Source organism: Miscanthus floridulus, chromosome 12, assembly GCF_019320115.1.
Source record: "Miscanthus floridulus cultivar M001 chromosome 12, ASM1932011v1, whole genome shotgun sequence".
Lineage (NCBI taxonomy): Eukaryota > Viridiplantae > Streptophyta > Magnoliopsida > Poales > Poaceae > Miscanthus > Miscanthus floridulus.
In genome coordinates, this window is record NC_089591.1 from 1,728,326 (window position 1) to 1,742,278 (window position 13,953).

General features: G+C 44.3%; 1 protein-coding gene across 1 annotated transcript; it reads left to right on the forward strand.

Moving 5' to 3' along the window:
- Positions 1-4,061: 4,061 nt before the first annotated feature.
- LOC136498310 (peroxidase 44-like) lies at positions 4,062-4,973 on the forward strand. Its single transcript, XM_066494251.1, has one exon. The coding sequence runs from the start codon at positions 4,062-4,064 to the stop codon at positions 4,971-4,973; it is 912 nt and encodes a 303-aa protein (XP_066350348.1).
- The last annotated feature ends 8,980 nt before the right edge of the window (positions 4,974-13,953 follow it).

Below are 13,953 nucleotides of genomic sequence, written 5' to 3' on the forward strand. Positions count from 1 at the left end.
TCCAATTTCAGCGTCTGGTTCGAAAAAGCCATAGAGGAGGCTCTGCCAGTAGGACAAAAGGCAGCGCTAATATCAGTCCTAGAGGAAAGCAGTCCAAGAGAGTGAAGTCAATACGACCAGGAGAGTTGACTCGTGGATTTGAAAAGAACAAGCAAAACCGTGCAAAAGTGAAGTACCACCAGGCTACAGGATCTCGCTCCTATGTTGTACAACTGCAATCATTTGTAAGTGATGGTTGTGTTTTATTGCTACTCTAGCCTTTGTATAAACAGAAACTCATCTGCACTATTAATAGAAGCAATAGTGGCAGGAGCCAAATTGGCATCATTATTTAATTTTGAAGTTGCAATTTTGCACCAATCAATATGGTACATGTGCATTGTGCTTATATAATCCATATATGTAACCTAATGTTTACTGCTTGAATTTCGTAGTATGTAATCCATATCAGTACCTGTGCATTGTGCTTATGTAATCCATATCAATATGAAACCTACATTACTTGTTTTGACCTAATCTCTTGGGTTTTCAATTAAAGTCCTCTTCCACTATCTGTAACCTAATATTTATTGTTTAAATTTCACATGAAGCTATGGAAACTATGCGAGCAAAACTTATTGCTGATGGGCATGAACCAATGACTAGTGCTGATGTTGTTCCCAAGGTCCTTTGCCTCTCCCAGGGCTAGGTCCACTCTCAGGTCAGCGGCAACACCCTTTTTTTTGAAGAATATTAGTATCCCGACAAGCTCTGCCAGAACAGAGACATCGGCAGAGAGAATGCTTTGGAATAGCTTGTTGCTAAATACAAAAGTTTCGCTAACCTCGTCAAACAAGTGGATGAACTGAAGAGGAAGACAGAAAAGACTGAAAGGGGGTTTGAGGAGTTCAAGATACAACAACAAGAGGAGTACAATAAACTACGTGAGGATATCATGCACCTCAGCTCTTCTTCTGGTAACTCTCAATCGTTAACTTTGTTGGCTTGATGTAGTGAACATTTGTGGTTTGATGTGTGTACTCGTGTGCTGATTTGATGTGGTGAAACTGTCAGTGGGTTGCTGCTGATGTGTAAACAGTAATTTGTTGTGTTTGATTGTCATGCTGAATAATTATGTAGACATTCATCAAATAATTATATAGTCAATCTGTGCAGTAGTGATGATCTCGAATTACTTTTATAATGAATTGATTGTTAAGCACATGGTAGAACCCGGGCAGCCCATGTGATCAAATAAAAATATGACACGTGGACGAACCAGTGCATTACACGTGAAATAGTTATGGCACGATATGTGGGCTAATAAAAATCTGACACTTGTAAGGAAGTCTTCAAGCCACATGGCCGAATCAAAAAACAAAACGTGGACGGACAGCAGCGATACACATAGTTGAATAAGAAATGGCCACGTGGACCAATAAAAATACGACACATGATCCAATAAAGAAGTGACACGTGGCCCAACTGCAACACGACACGTGTCCCAATAGAAAACTGACATGTGGAACAACAGGGACCTGACACTGATGGACATAGTCCCCGAGTACCCCACAAGAAAAGGCGAAGACCTAGTCTGATTAGGACTCTCGGTATGTAATTCAAGCAGTATTGCTACCTTGTAATCCTATTAGGACTCCTATGTTGTAACCGACTAGGAATCCTACCACCTGGACTATATAAAGGAGGGTAAGGCTCCCTAGAACGACACCTAACTCGAAGACAATAGACTCAACAGTCTGAACCCCATGTGCATGGCGCAATATGGTTTCCGCCAAGACCAGACATAGGGACGCTATTCCGACAGACCGAACCAGTATAAATCATTGTCTCTGCATTTACCATCGAGATCTGCATACGCCGAAGCCCCCACAAACAATTGTCCCGGGTAACCTCGTAACGAGTTGCCGGTCAACAAACACCAACAATAGACGAATTTAGCTTCTTCATTGACGAAAGTTGTTCGTCATAGAAGTTGATATTTCTAGTAGTTATCCACCTCTACCATTATAAAAATATCCCAAATAGTTGCACTTGATAATAGTTGCACTCGAGAGCCAGGACCTAGCGTGCCCCTGACCGGAGCACCCGTCTGCCTACCCGCAGCGCCCCTGTCTGCAGCCCCCCCTCGGCGCGCCACGCGCACCGTCCTCCTGCACCCCCGCTCAACCTAACAACATAAAACACTTGCAACATGAATTTTTTTTGAATGGAACATACGTCTCAAAAATAGATAAAACACTTAGAACATACACTTGCAACATGTGTGTGGAACACATAAAACATCCAAAAAATAACACTTGCAACTTGCAATATGAAACCACTTGCTGCAACATAAGACTGAAAGAGCTGAAACATTTTAGAACATACTATTGCAACATATGTGTGAAACGTATGCAACATCCAGATCAAAAAATGATTGCAACATACATCTGGAAATAGAAGAAATATTTTGAACAAACGCTTGCAACATGCATCTGAAACAATTGCAACATGTGCAACATCTGTCGATCTACTTTTGCAACAACAAAATGGAATAATTGCAACATACATCTAAAACGTCTAAAATAATTGAAACATATATATGCAACATAGGGGAGGGGAAGGTCGGGTCCGGTCGATTTCAGATGTCGGGTCAGAACCGGTAGCGAGCGGCGACGCGCGAGCATCACCGCCACCAGCAGCGGACTTGGCTCGAGCGGGCGGGTGCACTAGCACCAGTGGCATGCGCGCGGACCACCGCCACCAGCACTGGTCTTGGCTCAGCTAGGTGGGCGGCGCGTGCGACGGGGGCGAGCAAGCGGCGGCGGATGGGGCGCGCAACAGTAGCGAGGTAGAGTGGCATACGCGTTCGGGACGGGATGGACGAAGTGGCAGCCGCAAGACGATGTGGTGGAAAGGAGGGAGCGGAAGGGATAAGAAGTTTTTTTAAGAACGGTTGGGGGACGAGGGCGAGTGGATGAGCGGTTGTTGGACTACGTCGTGGCCCGCCATCGGCACCGTCCGGACGGACAGACACCCTATACCCCAGCATTACCGATAATTATAGTCTATAATAAGTCTACGGATGATGCGGGGATAATATCTCTTCTTTTTTAATGTAACACCTAAGAAAAATTGTCATGGCCCACCAACGGCACCGTCCGGACGGACAGACACCCTATACCCCAGCATTACCGATAATTATAGTCTATAATAAGTCTACGGATGATGCGGGGATAATATCTCTTCTTTTTTTAATGTAACACCTAAGAAAAAATACATTTTTTTTTCTCACGGTCTTGTGTAAGGATTACTATGGCGACACCGCAACGAGTCTCTAATTAGGTTTTCAACACGAGCGCGGAAAAAGTCAACTGATCCAGCGATCCACTGTACTGGTGCCTTGAGAGTCTAAAATCTTTTGGGATCGACACCTGAGGCTTGCAGATCCGCAGAACATCCATGCCTGCGGCCTACCTGGCTACCTGCCCTAGATACTGCTCGCCAGCTGCGCTGATGCCAAAGTCAAACGAACGCTTTTAAGGCTGTGTTTAGTCTCTAAAATTTAAGAATTTAACTACCGTAGCATTTTCATTTTTAAGACATGAACTTATAAGTCATCTACAACCAAACAGACATAACTTATAAGTCACTGATTTTCAGTGACTTATAAGTCACATGCCTTAACCAGGACCTAAACCATCTGGATCGTCGTCACATCCTCAGTTCAGCCGATGCCAGGGCAAAGCTGTAGCAGTGTACGTACTACTTAAATCAGATTGCGCGTACGCCAGCTCATCAAATTACCGCCAAATTGTCATTTAAAGTTGGCACATATAGCAATGCAATGGTAATAAAAGTTTGCAGGCGGCTGACGTGCCAGTTCTACATATACTACTGTGTGTGTATAGCCTCCGCTGCAGGGTACGTACGTTTGCATGCACATACTACTCTCGACTCTGTACTAGCCTAGCTAGAAGCCTTCAAGCTTGCCTAGAATGATGAGCAGTAGCCGGCGTGACACTAACCTGCTCCGTCTCGGCGTTCTGCTGCTGCTGGTGGTGCAACACCTTCTGCCCCCCATGGCAGTCGTCGTGGACGCTCTGGACGCGGGCTACTACGCGGCGACATGCCCGGACGCGGAGGCGATCGTGCAGGACGCCATGTCGCGGCTCCACTACACCGACCCAACGCTAGCTCCCGCCATCATCCGGATGCTGTTCCACGACTGCTTCGTCCGGGGCTGCGACGCCTCCGTCATGATCGTGCCCACGCCGCTCCACACCACCTCCGAGCGCACCGCCGTGCCCAACCACACGCTCCGCGGCTTCACCGCCGTGGACGCCGTGAAGCGCGCGCTGGAGGACGCGTGCCCGGGCGCCGTGTCCTGCGCCGACGCGCTCGTGCTCATGGCGCGGGACGCCGTCGCGCTCCTCGGCGGGGCACGCTACGGCGTCGCGCTGGGGCGGCGCGACGGGACCGTGTCGGACCCGTCGGAGGTGGACCTGCCCGCGCCATTCGCCAAGCTCGCCGACGTGCTGGATTACTTCGCCGCCAGGGGGTTCTCGGCCGAGGAGACCGTCGTGCTCTTCGGCGCCCACACCGTCGGCGGCGCGCACTGCTCCTCTTTCCGGTACCGCCTCACCGGACCCGACGATGGTACCATGGACGAGGCACTCCGCCGCGACATGCTCGACGCCTGCGGCGCCGCGGACCTGCCGCTGGACACCGACCCCGCCACGTTCTTCGACCCGGACACGCCGTTCGTCGTCGACAACGACTTCTACAAGCAGCTGATGAGCAACAGGACGCTGCTGCAGGTGGACCAGGAGGCCGCCACCAACCCCTGCACCGCGCCGCACGTCGCCTACTACGCCGCCACCCCCGACGCGTTCGTGCGGAGGTTCTCCGAGGCCATGGCCAAGCTCAGCAACGTCGGCGTGCTAGAGGGCGACGCCGGTGAGGTCAGGAAGGTCTGCTCAAGGTACAACTAACGACACTTGCTTCGTTGTTCGATCAATCGAGTCTTGAGGAATTAATGAAGATCGTTCGATCGAGTGGTCAAATGTTGCGTTGACGCCATGGATGGACAGCGAGAGTTCGTTTCAACAATACTAGTATCGTATATCTCGTTATAGGTAATTAATGATTCTTTATTTCTTACTATATGATCACGAAGTGTATGGGTTGACCTTGATTACCTGAAGAAATTATTACCTACTGTACTAGCTAGTCAGGTCGGCGTTGTAACTTTTTCTCGAGTTTGTCATCAATTAGTAAGTACATGTATTATTCTAGGGGAGAGGACTAATGATGCTTTTTGTCTCCAAAGCGTGCACATTGGTGATGGCCATTAACCGGAGAATTCCAGAACAACCAACCTGTGTTTTTTATATATTCCCCAGTCGTGAAATACAAGGCATCCAAGTTTATCCTAACTCAAACTATACAAAGTTTGACCATATTTATAAACAAGTTCAGATCCCATATTTTATATTTCAAGACGGAGGAAGTACACCGTTACTGGACGACGACTGAGACCGTGCAATAAAGATGGACGGTTTAGGCCGGTCATCGTAACATAAAACTATGGCTAATTTTATATCATATAATATACTACCAAGTCAGCAAAAAATCTGATATGTCAAACAAATTAATGAACAAAGATTGAATTTGATTTCACTTCTAAAAAATATAGCGAAACGATTTCGATGCGCTAGCCGACAACTGAAGACACACGAGCTAACGATTTGGTGTTAAGGTGAACCAGCAATTTCTTCCATGATTTTTATAGGCCCACGGTTGTGCGACGCCTCGCTGCTCGACCACCTTGCCCTGCAGCTGGTTGGTCATTGGACATGTGGATGAGAGAGTTATAATTTTTTAAGGGCTTTGCTAGCGCCTGGACGTCCGTCGCGCGAGACACATCTGGACGCCCGCGCCTCACTGCCCCAGATCTGGACATCATTGTCGGTTCAAAAACCCTCTTCACTGTCGGATTTTGAACCGACAGTGGCATACCGGCAGTGATGGGGGGTTGACATCACTGTCGGTTCTTAAAAATCGACACTGATTTACAGGAAACAGTGTCGGTGTCTGGCTCCACCCAACAGTGTCTAGTTGAACAATATTGTCGGTTTGTAGTCCTAACCGACAGTGATGGATGCTTCAAGAGTGTTGGTTCATGGCTCAAGCCGGCAGTATTGAGCTAGCCAACACTGTCGGTTCATGGCTCAAGCCGGCAGTGTTGAGCTAACCAACACTGTCGATTGATGGCTCAAACCGACAGTGTTGAGCAAGACAACACTGTCGGTTCATGGCTCAAGCCGGCAGTGTTTTGCAAGACAACACTGTCAGTTTGTTGATAACCGGCAATGTTTTGCAAGACAACACTGTCGGTTCGTTGTTAAACGGCAGTGATGGCCCATTCGCATTTTATTGTTTTATAATTGATTTTAATTTATATTTTTTCGTGGAATCAGGTTTCGCTTTATATACGCTACGTAGACGACAGGTCCATCAATATTAAACATTACAAATGTTACGGTTACAGTTCAAATGTTCTTATCCAGATCTCAATCCCTCGAAATAAAAAAAATGTTCTTGGACTTGTGACAATAATCTGGCGAGCCGCTCTGGGCCATACTGGTCCTTGTACCTCACTGATTGTGCAATGGAAAATATTTCATCTTTTTCCAATACCTCGGCTAAGATGAATTTTGCGAGCTCCGATTGTAGTGCGACGATCTCCATGTCTAACAACCTTTGGTGGTTATATTTCTTGCGCTGTCATTCAAAAAAGATGATATCCAAAGAGAAACAGTAAATTATTTTGTTGAATTATTAACAGACATAAATGAAATGGGGATTATACACACCAACTTATCGGCTTCTTCTGATTTCCTGCCGATGTAGCAAAGCATTGCCCACATTACATAAAACCCGCATTCATTGTTTCCCGCCGGCTGTGACAGGTACTTCCCCTCCATTTCGACAACCTTGAATGGGACCGACGTCCCACCGATATGTTTTCTTCGGACACTGAGCAACATTAAAGGGAGAAACATTAGAAAGCGATATGTGTGATTAGAAAATAATATGTTATTAGGATCGCTTACTAATTCAGTACTACCACCAGTGCATCCAGATGATGAAATATTTTTTTCTTCGAGTCCCACACCTCGATCAGATTTTTGGCAAGATTGACACAAATGAAGACGAAATGGTTGCTACAATCATAAAATCCTAATTATCGAATAATCTTAACGAAAAAAGAAGCATAAAATTAAAAGCCGAGAACACATACTCACAGTTGTAGGCTAGAAGTATATGGGTTTTCTTCTTCATCGTGAATTCGTCAAAAACATCAATCAATATTTGTTTCAGGTCTTCCACGTCACATCCATAGAGGCCTAGACATGTCCTCTCATTGACTCGCAACGGGTCTAAGAAGCCTATGTAATCTCATTTGCTTTTTTAGAATGCAAAATTTTGCTATACACCTACATAAAATCATAGGAAGTGCTCAAAAGTTAACAATTTGTCTCGAGAGAGTAGTTAATTGTAATATCGTGCGTGTAGGGTACTACATAGTCTACAGCGTCAACATTTGAACATCGAGAGAGTGTTTATGGTATAGCTGGAACAAGCACTCCTACTCGACAATGAACTTCTCTTCTTCAGGATAATGGAAAACATGTGGCAAACGAATAATAACCTCAAAACCAAAGTCATCCGTCTCTGTTGCTTGAGCCATATAATATTCATGCAACTGGCGCATATATGTTGTAAACTTTTTATACTCGTCATCAGGAACCAAAAGATTGCCCCTTTTATACTTCATTGCCGGTGTTCCCGTCCCTTGTACATCATAATAGATGTCCACGGCCTCTTCCATGGTTAATCCTAGGTTGTCTTCGACGTACTTCTGTATGTTCTTCAAATCTTTATTGTGTATTTCTTCGTCTCTTATTGTAGCGTATTTATTCCGTGTTTGCATTTCGAATTCGGACTTCAACAAATACGAAGGCAGTGAGGCACAGAGATTAAAGAAACTAACACAATCTTCCTTTGAGATGTGTGCTGTAAATTTTTCTTTCATCAAGGTGGTAACGCTGCCACTGAATGACCTTTTTCTTTTCTGTTGGTCCACTTTGGGAGCATTAGCGATCGAATCCAAGGACCTTTTCTACGACTGCGAGGATGTCCTTGATCTTGTTTTGGGCTGAGGTGGAGGAGGAGGAGGACGATGATGACGAGAATTCTGTTTTCCCAACGCTGATGAAGATGGAGGAGGAGGGGGAGGAGGAGTCTCTTTTCTCGGGGCTGATGAAGATGGAGTCGGACGAGGAGGAATAGAAGGAGACCTCTGTCTTCTCAAGGGTGATGGCTCCAGATGAGGAGGGGAGTGATCTCTATTGGGAGGTGGTGAGTGATCATCGCGGGTGGATGAAGACTCGTAGTCATCCTCATCATCAGAAGACAATTGATGGTCAAGCTTAATGAAGCGTTTACGCCAGGCCACTTGAGAACCCTTGTTTTGACCACGTTTCGGCTTGTCTTCCGCTATGGGGTACTCAATGGGTATCTTGTTAAACTTCTTATCAAGTATTCTATCAATGGTGACGCGAGCGTACCCCTATGGAATTGGGCGGCCATTAATTGTCTCGTCTCCCACAGGCCAGGCCTAGCCAAGCGCCACATTGTCCTTTGTCCATTCCTGACAGATTTACAACTTGATATTGATGGGTTTAGTGATGTCGTCCATCGAATGAGGCACATTCACCTCTTCTTCGTCGAGCAGGCTCGATCCGCTGCTGCTGCGACCCCTAAACTGTGGGCTAAAGGCAGTAGGAGTAGAGTTTTGTGGTACTCCTGACCCCTTGGACAACAAAATTTGCTCGACTCACGCTTCAACAGTCACCTCAATCCGTGCTTCCATTCTATCTTCCATCTCTTTTAGTTGCCTCAAATACTCTACCTCCTATTCCGCTCTACCCCTTGAGCGGCTCCGGTAAGTGTTAGATTCTTGGAGGCATGCTAGTTTCCAAGGAACAACGCTGGTCCCTCTAGTGCAACTAGGGTGCTCCTTGGTTCCGAGTGCTTGGGTGAGCACGTCTTTCTCCCTATTAGAAGTGCGAGTCCCTTGCCTCACCTCCTCAGTTACCTGGGAGATCCTCTGGATAAGTTCGCTCATGGGTTCATTTATGGAGCTAAAGCTCCCATCCCCGTACATTCCTCCCATATAGTATAATACCGATCTGGGCTCCCAATCGGCTGTCTCAACCTGAACGCCTTCCTCAGCAAGGCGATCCATCTTTTGAAGTTCAGCTTCAAATTCTAGCATCTATTTGGTGTAGCCATGAGAGCCAAGATGATGAGGATTCATCGCTTTCTGTGAGTTCTCCTTATTCTTCCTGCTCAGTGCTAAGTACTCCTCGGATAACCTATTTTCCTTGAAATGCTGCCAGAAGTCCTTTTGCTTGCTAAACTGTCCACCATCGAAATCTGGCTCTTTATTTTGGATGACAAAATTCTTGTACAATGTCCCCTTGAAATTCTTGAAGCATATCCCCATGAGTTCTTTTGCTTTTTTCTTGACTAACTCTCTATCATACTTGGTTGGGAAAGTGAAATACTCTAGGATCTTGACATCCCATATGTAATCCTTCTCACTTTCAAGAACCCTCCAAGGGTCATCATCTTTCCCAATCCACTTCTTGTACCTAATCAAGATGAAGTCCCTAATAAGTAACCCAAGGATAGTCTTGTATTTGGTCAAAGCTATAGGTGGTGAGAGTGGATCCCCAAATTCATCGAACTCAGTAATGTGCCAGTGTGCATTTCTACCAACAGGAATCTTTGACACGCCTCGCTTGGATCTGGCCTTCCTGCTACTCGAACCCTCTGGCTCCTCGGCCGGCGGAGGCTCCTGCTAGAGACACCAAGTAAGCTATGACCCTCTCAATTGATTAGCATGTGTGGCTACATAGTCACATGATACCAAAGTTACCTAGCCATCTTGGTCATTTTGACCTAGATCGAGACGGTCGGACGGGGTCCATGGCTGCTCGTTCTCACTGACCTGATTGACACCGTCACCGTTTATCAGATCATATGGCTCTCCCGTCCCAGCGATATTAGCCGCTTCTTATTGCTGATCTGTTCTTCGGCAATGGGGTAACAGGCGACGATGAGTCATGGCTGTGACACGATCGTGGTTAGTTTTGGCCGTGGACAACTACTAATAGCATATGTTCATATATATATATATAATGCAAAGTCTAATAATAAGTCCACATACAACAAAGTCAAATAATAGCATATGTTCAGCTAGAACAAATTCATTGTTTGATTGACCACATAGAACAAAGTCCACCTATTGTTCTACAAAACTAAGCCTACATCAACTTCCAAATAAGAAAAGCGATGACCATAGCCATAAATAAAAGCATGATATCTTTCCAAGACCAAGGAGCATTTCTCCTAATCTTCACATCTCCGGTAGGTGGATTCTCTTCGATCTCCAGTGCCAGCGGATGGCCATGGTTTGCATTGATTGGACCATAGTAGGCCAGTTGCCCATGGTTTGCAAGGTAGGCCAGATGACTATAGTAGACCCTCAAAGCTTCAGCTTCTGTGTTGTATTTTTTGTGCAAATTACTAGGGTAGCGATTGACTTGAGCATAGCAATCTTCCTAGGTTTGATAAATCCTAGGCATGTGACCAACATGCACTACATACCATGCCATGGTTTCCTATACATTTAAGTAAATTAGGTTGTCATTCAAACATGATGTATTCTTATATAATTTAATATATTTATGAATAACACACAACCATTGCATAGATAGGAGTGTTTGGAAAACAGCTATTCATGTGCCTTAGTAATAGTTGTTAGATGTAGGAAAGATATAAAGAATATTTTTTATTTGTTATAAACCAAATGATGATTTAGAGAGCCCGTTTAAGACTTTTGGATATACTCTTAGAGATGTCTCAGAATCTTCAGTCTCACTATAAATCCCCCAACCATCGGCGCAAGGTTCTTTCATAAGTATCAGTGCAGGTAAGCATCTTTCAAAATTAGTGATACTTTGATCTGAAATTTACATGGTTGGTAGGGGCAAATATGCATCTCATACTATACCAAGAAAATGACATGCAAAAACTCATAATAAGATAGAATTGTTAGAAAATATTCCCAGTTTAATGCACAAGGCTACATAACTATGTATTACTTGTAATATTGCATAAGTTAATAATTATGCATCTTTATGCTGATAGCATGGAGAATTCCATGACAAGTTTAGACATATATTAGTTCTATAGGTCTAAAGTGTATATACTCCATCATCACATCCAAAAACATTGAGCATTGGTGGCACAATTCCAAAAATATTGAGTATCTGCCTGATGGGAGCGTAGTTACAATTGCAAGCTACGAGGTGAGGCCAGCCATTGGATTCACATATGTATCCAGCCAAGCTCCAATGATGCACAAGATGGTTTCACAGAGAAAACGTAAGTTTGTTTCACAGAGAAAATGCAAGTACTCCGAAAACAAACTACCATTAACGTTCAGAGAGCAATTTCTTTCAAGTATTATGAGTCCCTGCTATGTTTATCATGGTAACCAAAAATAAAATTACACTTTTGTTCTTATCAGTATACTGATGAATAGAGCTGAGCAACGTGCTACTAAGTAACAATGTACTACTTACTAGCAATGCGTCTAGAAACACAAAGAAACAGACAGCACACACTGTGTGGCAAACCTAGGTTCTAGCATTCATAGCTGCATGATCAAACTATATGACAGCACACACTGCATGATCAAACTGATTCAAGTAAGCAGCTGTGGGACATTTCATCAGACACGTAGCGGGCAGTGAGCCACGCACTTACCATGGGGGTGGGAAAGCAGCTATCCACGCGCTCCTAAAGGCCTCGGCGGTGGGATGGATGGCGCGGTGCTCCGGTTTGGGGCGGTGGACGGCGTGGGGCAGTGCTCTGACATGGGGCGGTGGATGGCGTGGGGCTGTGCTTCGGCGTGGGGTGGTGCTCTAGCGGCGCGGGGGGAGGGGTTGGCGCGGTGTTGAAATGAATTGGGATAATTTCAACCCGCGCCACTTTTATAGCAGTAGCTCATCACTGCCGGTTCTGCTTGTAAACCGATAGTGATGGGGCACATCACTACCGGGTCACTACCCAAACCGGCAGTGATATGTTGTAGCAGTTAGGTGTTAAGTAGGATAAGTTTCCATTTTCTTTTGAGCTCATCCTACTGGCGCAACGGTTAAGACCCCTCAACTTAGCCCTCGAGACCCATGTTCGAGTCCTTGGTGACCTAAATTTTTTTGTTCTATTTTATAAATTATTAATTTATTTTGGGAAATAGCTCATCACTACCGGTTTTGCTTGCAAATCGACAGTGATGTGGTATATTACTGCTGGGTCACTCCCCAAACCGGCAGTGATGTTGTGTAGTAGTTAGGTGTTAAGTAGGATAAGTTTTCGTTTTCTTTTGAACTCCTCCTAATGGTGCAACGGTTAAAACTCCTCAACTTAGCCCCCGAGACCCATGTTCGAGTCCCAGGTGGCCTAAATTTTTTTGTTCTATTTTATAAATTATTAATTTATTTCAGAAAATAGCTCATCACTACCGGATTTGCTTGCAAACCGATAGTGCTGGGGTACATCACTGCCGGGTCATTCCCTAAACCGACAGTAATGTTGTGTAGTAGTTAGGTGTTAATTTAGGCATTAAGTAGGATAAGTTTTCATTTTCTTTCGATCTCCTCCTACTGGCGTAACGGTTAAGACCCCTCAACTTATCCCCCGAGACCCATGTTCGAGTCTCAGGCGGCCCAAATTTTTTTGTTCTATTTTATAAATTATTAATTTATTTTGAGAAATAGCTCATCACTATCGGTTTTTAAAGATAAACGACAGTGATAACCAGTATCACTATCGGTTTATTCTCATCAATGCCAGTTTTTTTGAAACCAAGAGTGATGTTTATATATATTAAAAATTTTCTTTTATATACTGAATAAATAGAAGCATATATATTCTTATGTTGAAATGGCTTAAAATTTTTTTAGCAAGCTTGTACACTCAAATTAAGACCCCACACAAGATCTTAGGTTTTTCTGATTAGTTTTTTTATTTATTATATTTTTCTGTGTGTTGAATGAGACAAAAGAGGGTGAATTTTATCTTGGACCTAATAGATTTTTTCATCCACCTCCTCAAAATTCTTATCCCTTGGGCACATTAGAGACTGTGTAAAAGTTTGACACCATTCTGGATCTTTTCATGGGTAGACTCAGTTCAACATATAATTAATCGGTGTTATCGCGCGAAAATTCAATTAAACCTCAGAAAGTAGCAAACCATCTCCGGAAATCCCAAACTTGTTTTCTTCACACGTGGCACGTGCAAGCCTAAAAAAAAGTTTGAGATGAATACAACATCAGAATGCCTATGAACCATAGAAATCTTGATAACCTATGTGTATAGTCATAGTTCGATGAAAGGGCACATGTACCTCCATGAAGCATGTATACTCTGCCTATGTCGAAATGGCTTGAATTTTTTTGGTAAGCTTGCACACCAAAATTAGGACCCCATACAGGATCTGAGGTTTTTCGAATCAGTTTTTTTATTTATTATATTTTTCTCTATGCCGAATGAGACAAACGAGGGTGAATTTCATCTTGGACCCAATAGAATTTTTCATCCACCTCCACAAAATTCTTATCCCTAGGGCACATTAGAGCCTGTGTAAAAGTTTGGCACCATTCTGGATCTTTTTGTGGGTAGACTCAGTTCAACCTATAATTAATCGGTGTCGTCACGCGGAAATTCAATTAAACCTTAGAAAGTAGCAAACCATCTCCAGAAAATCCCAAACTTAGTGTTTCCTTCACACATGGCACGTGTAAGCCTAAGAAAAAGTTTGAGATAAAT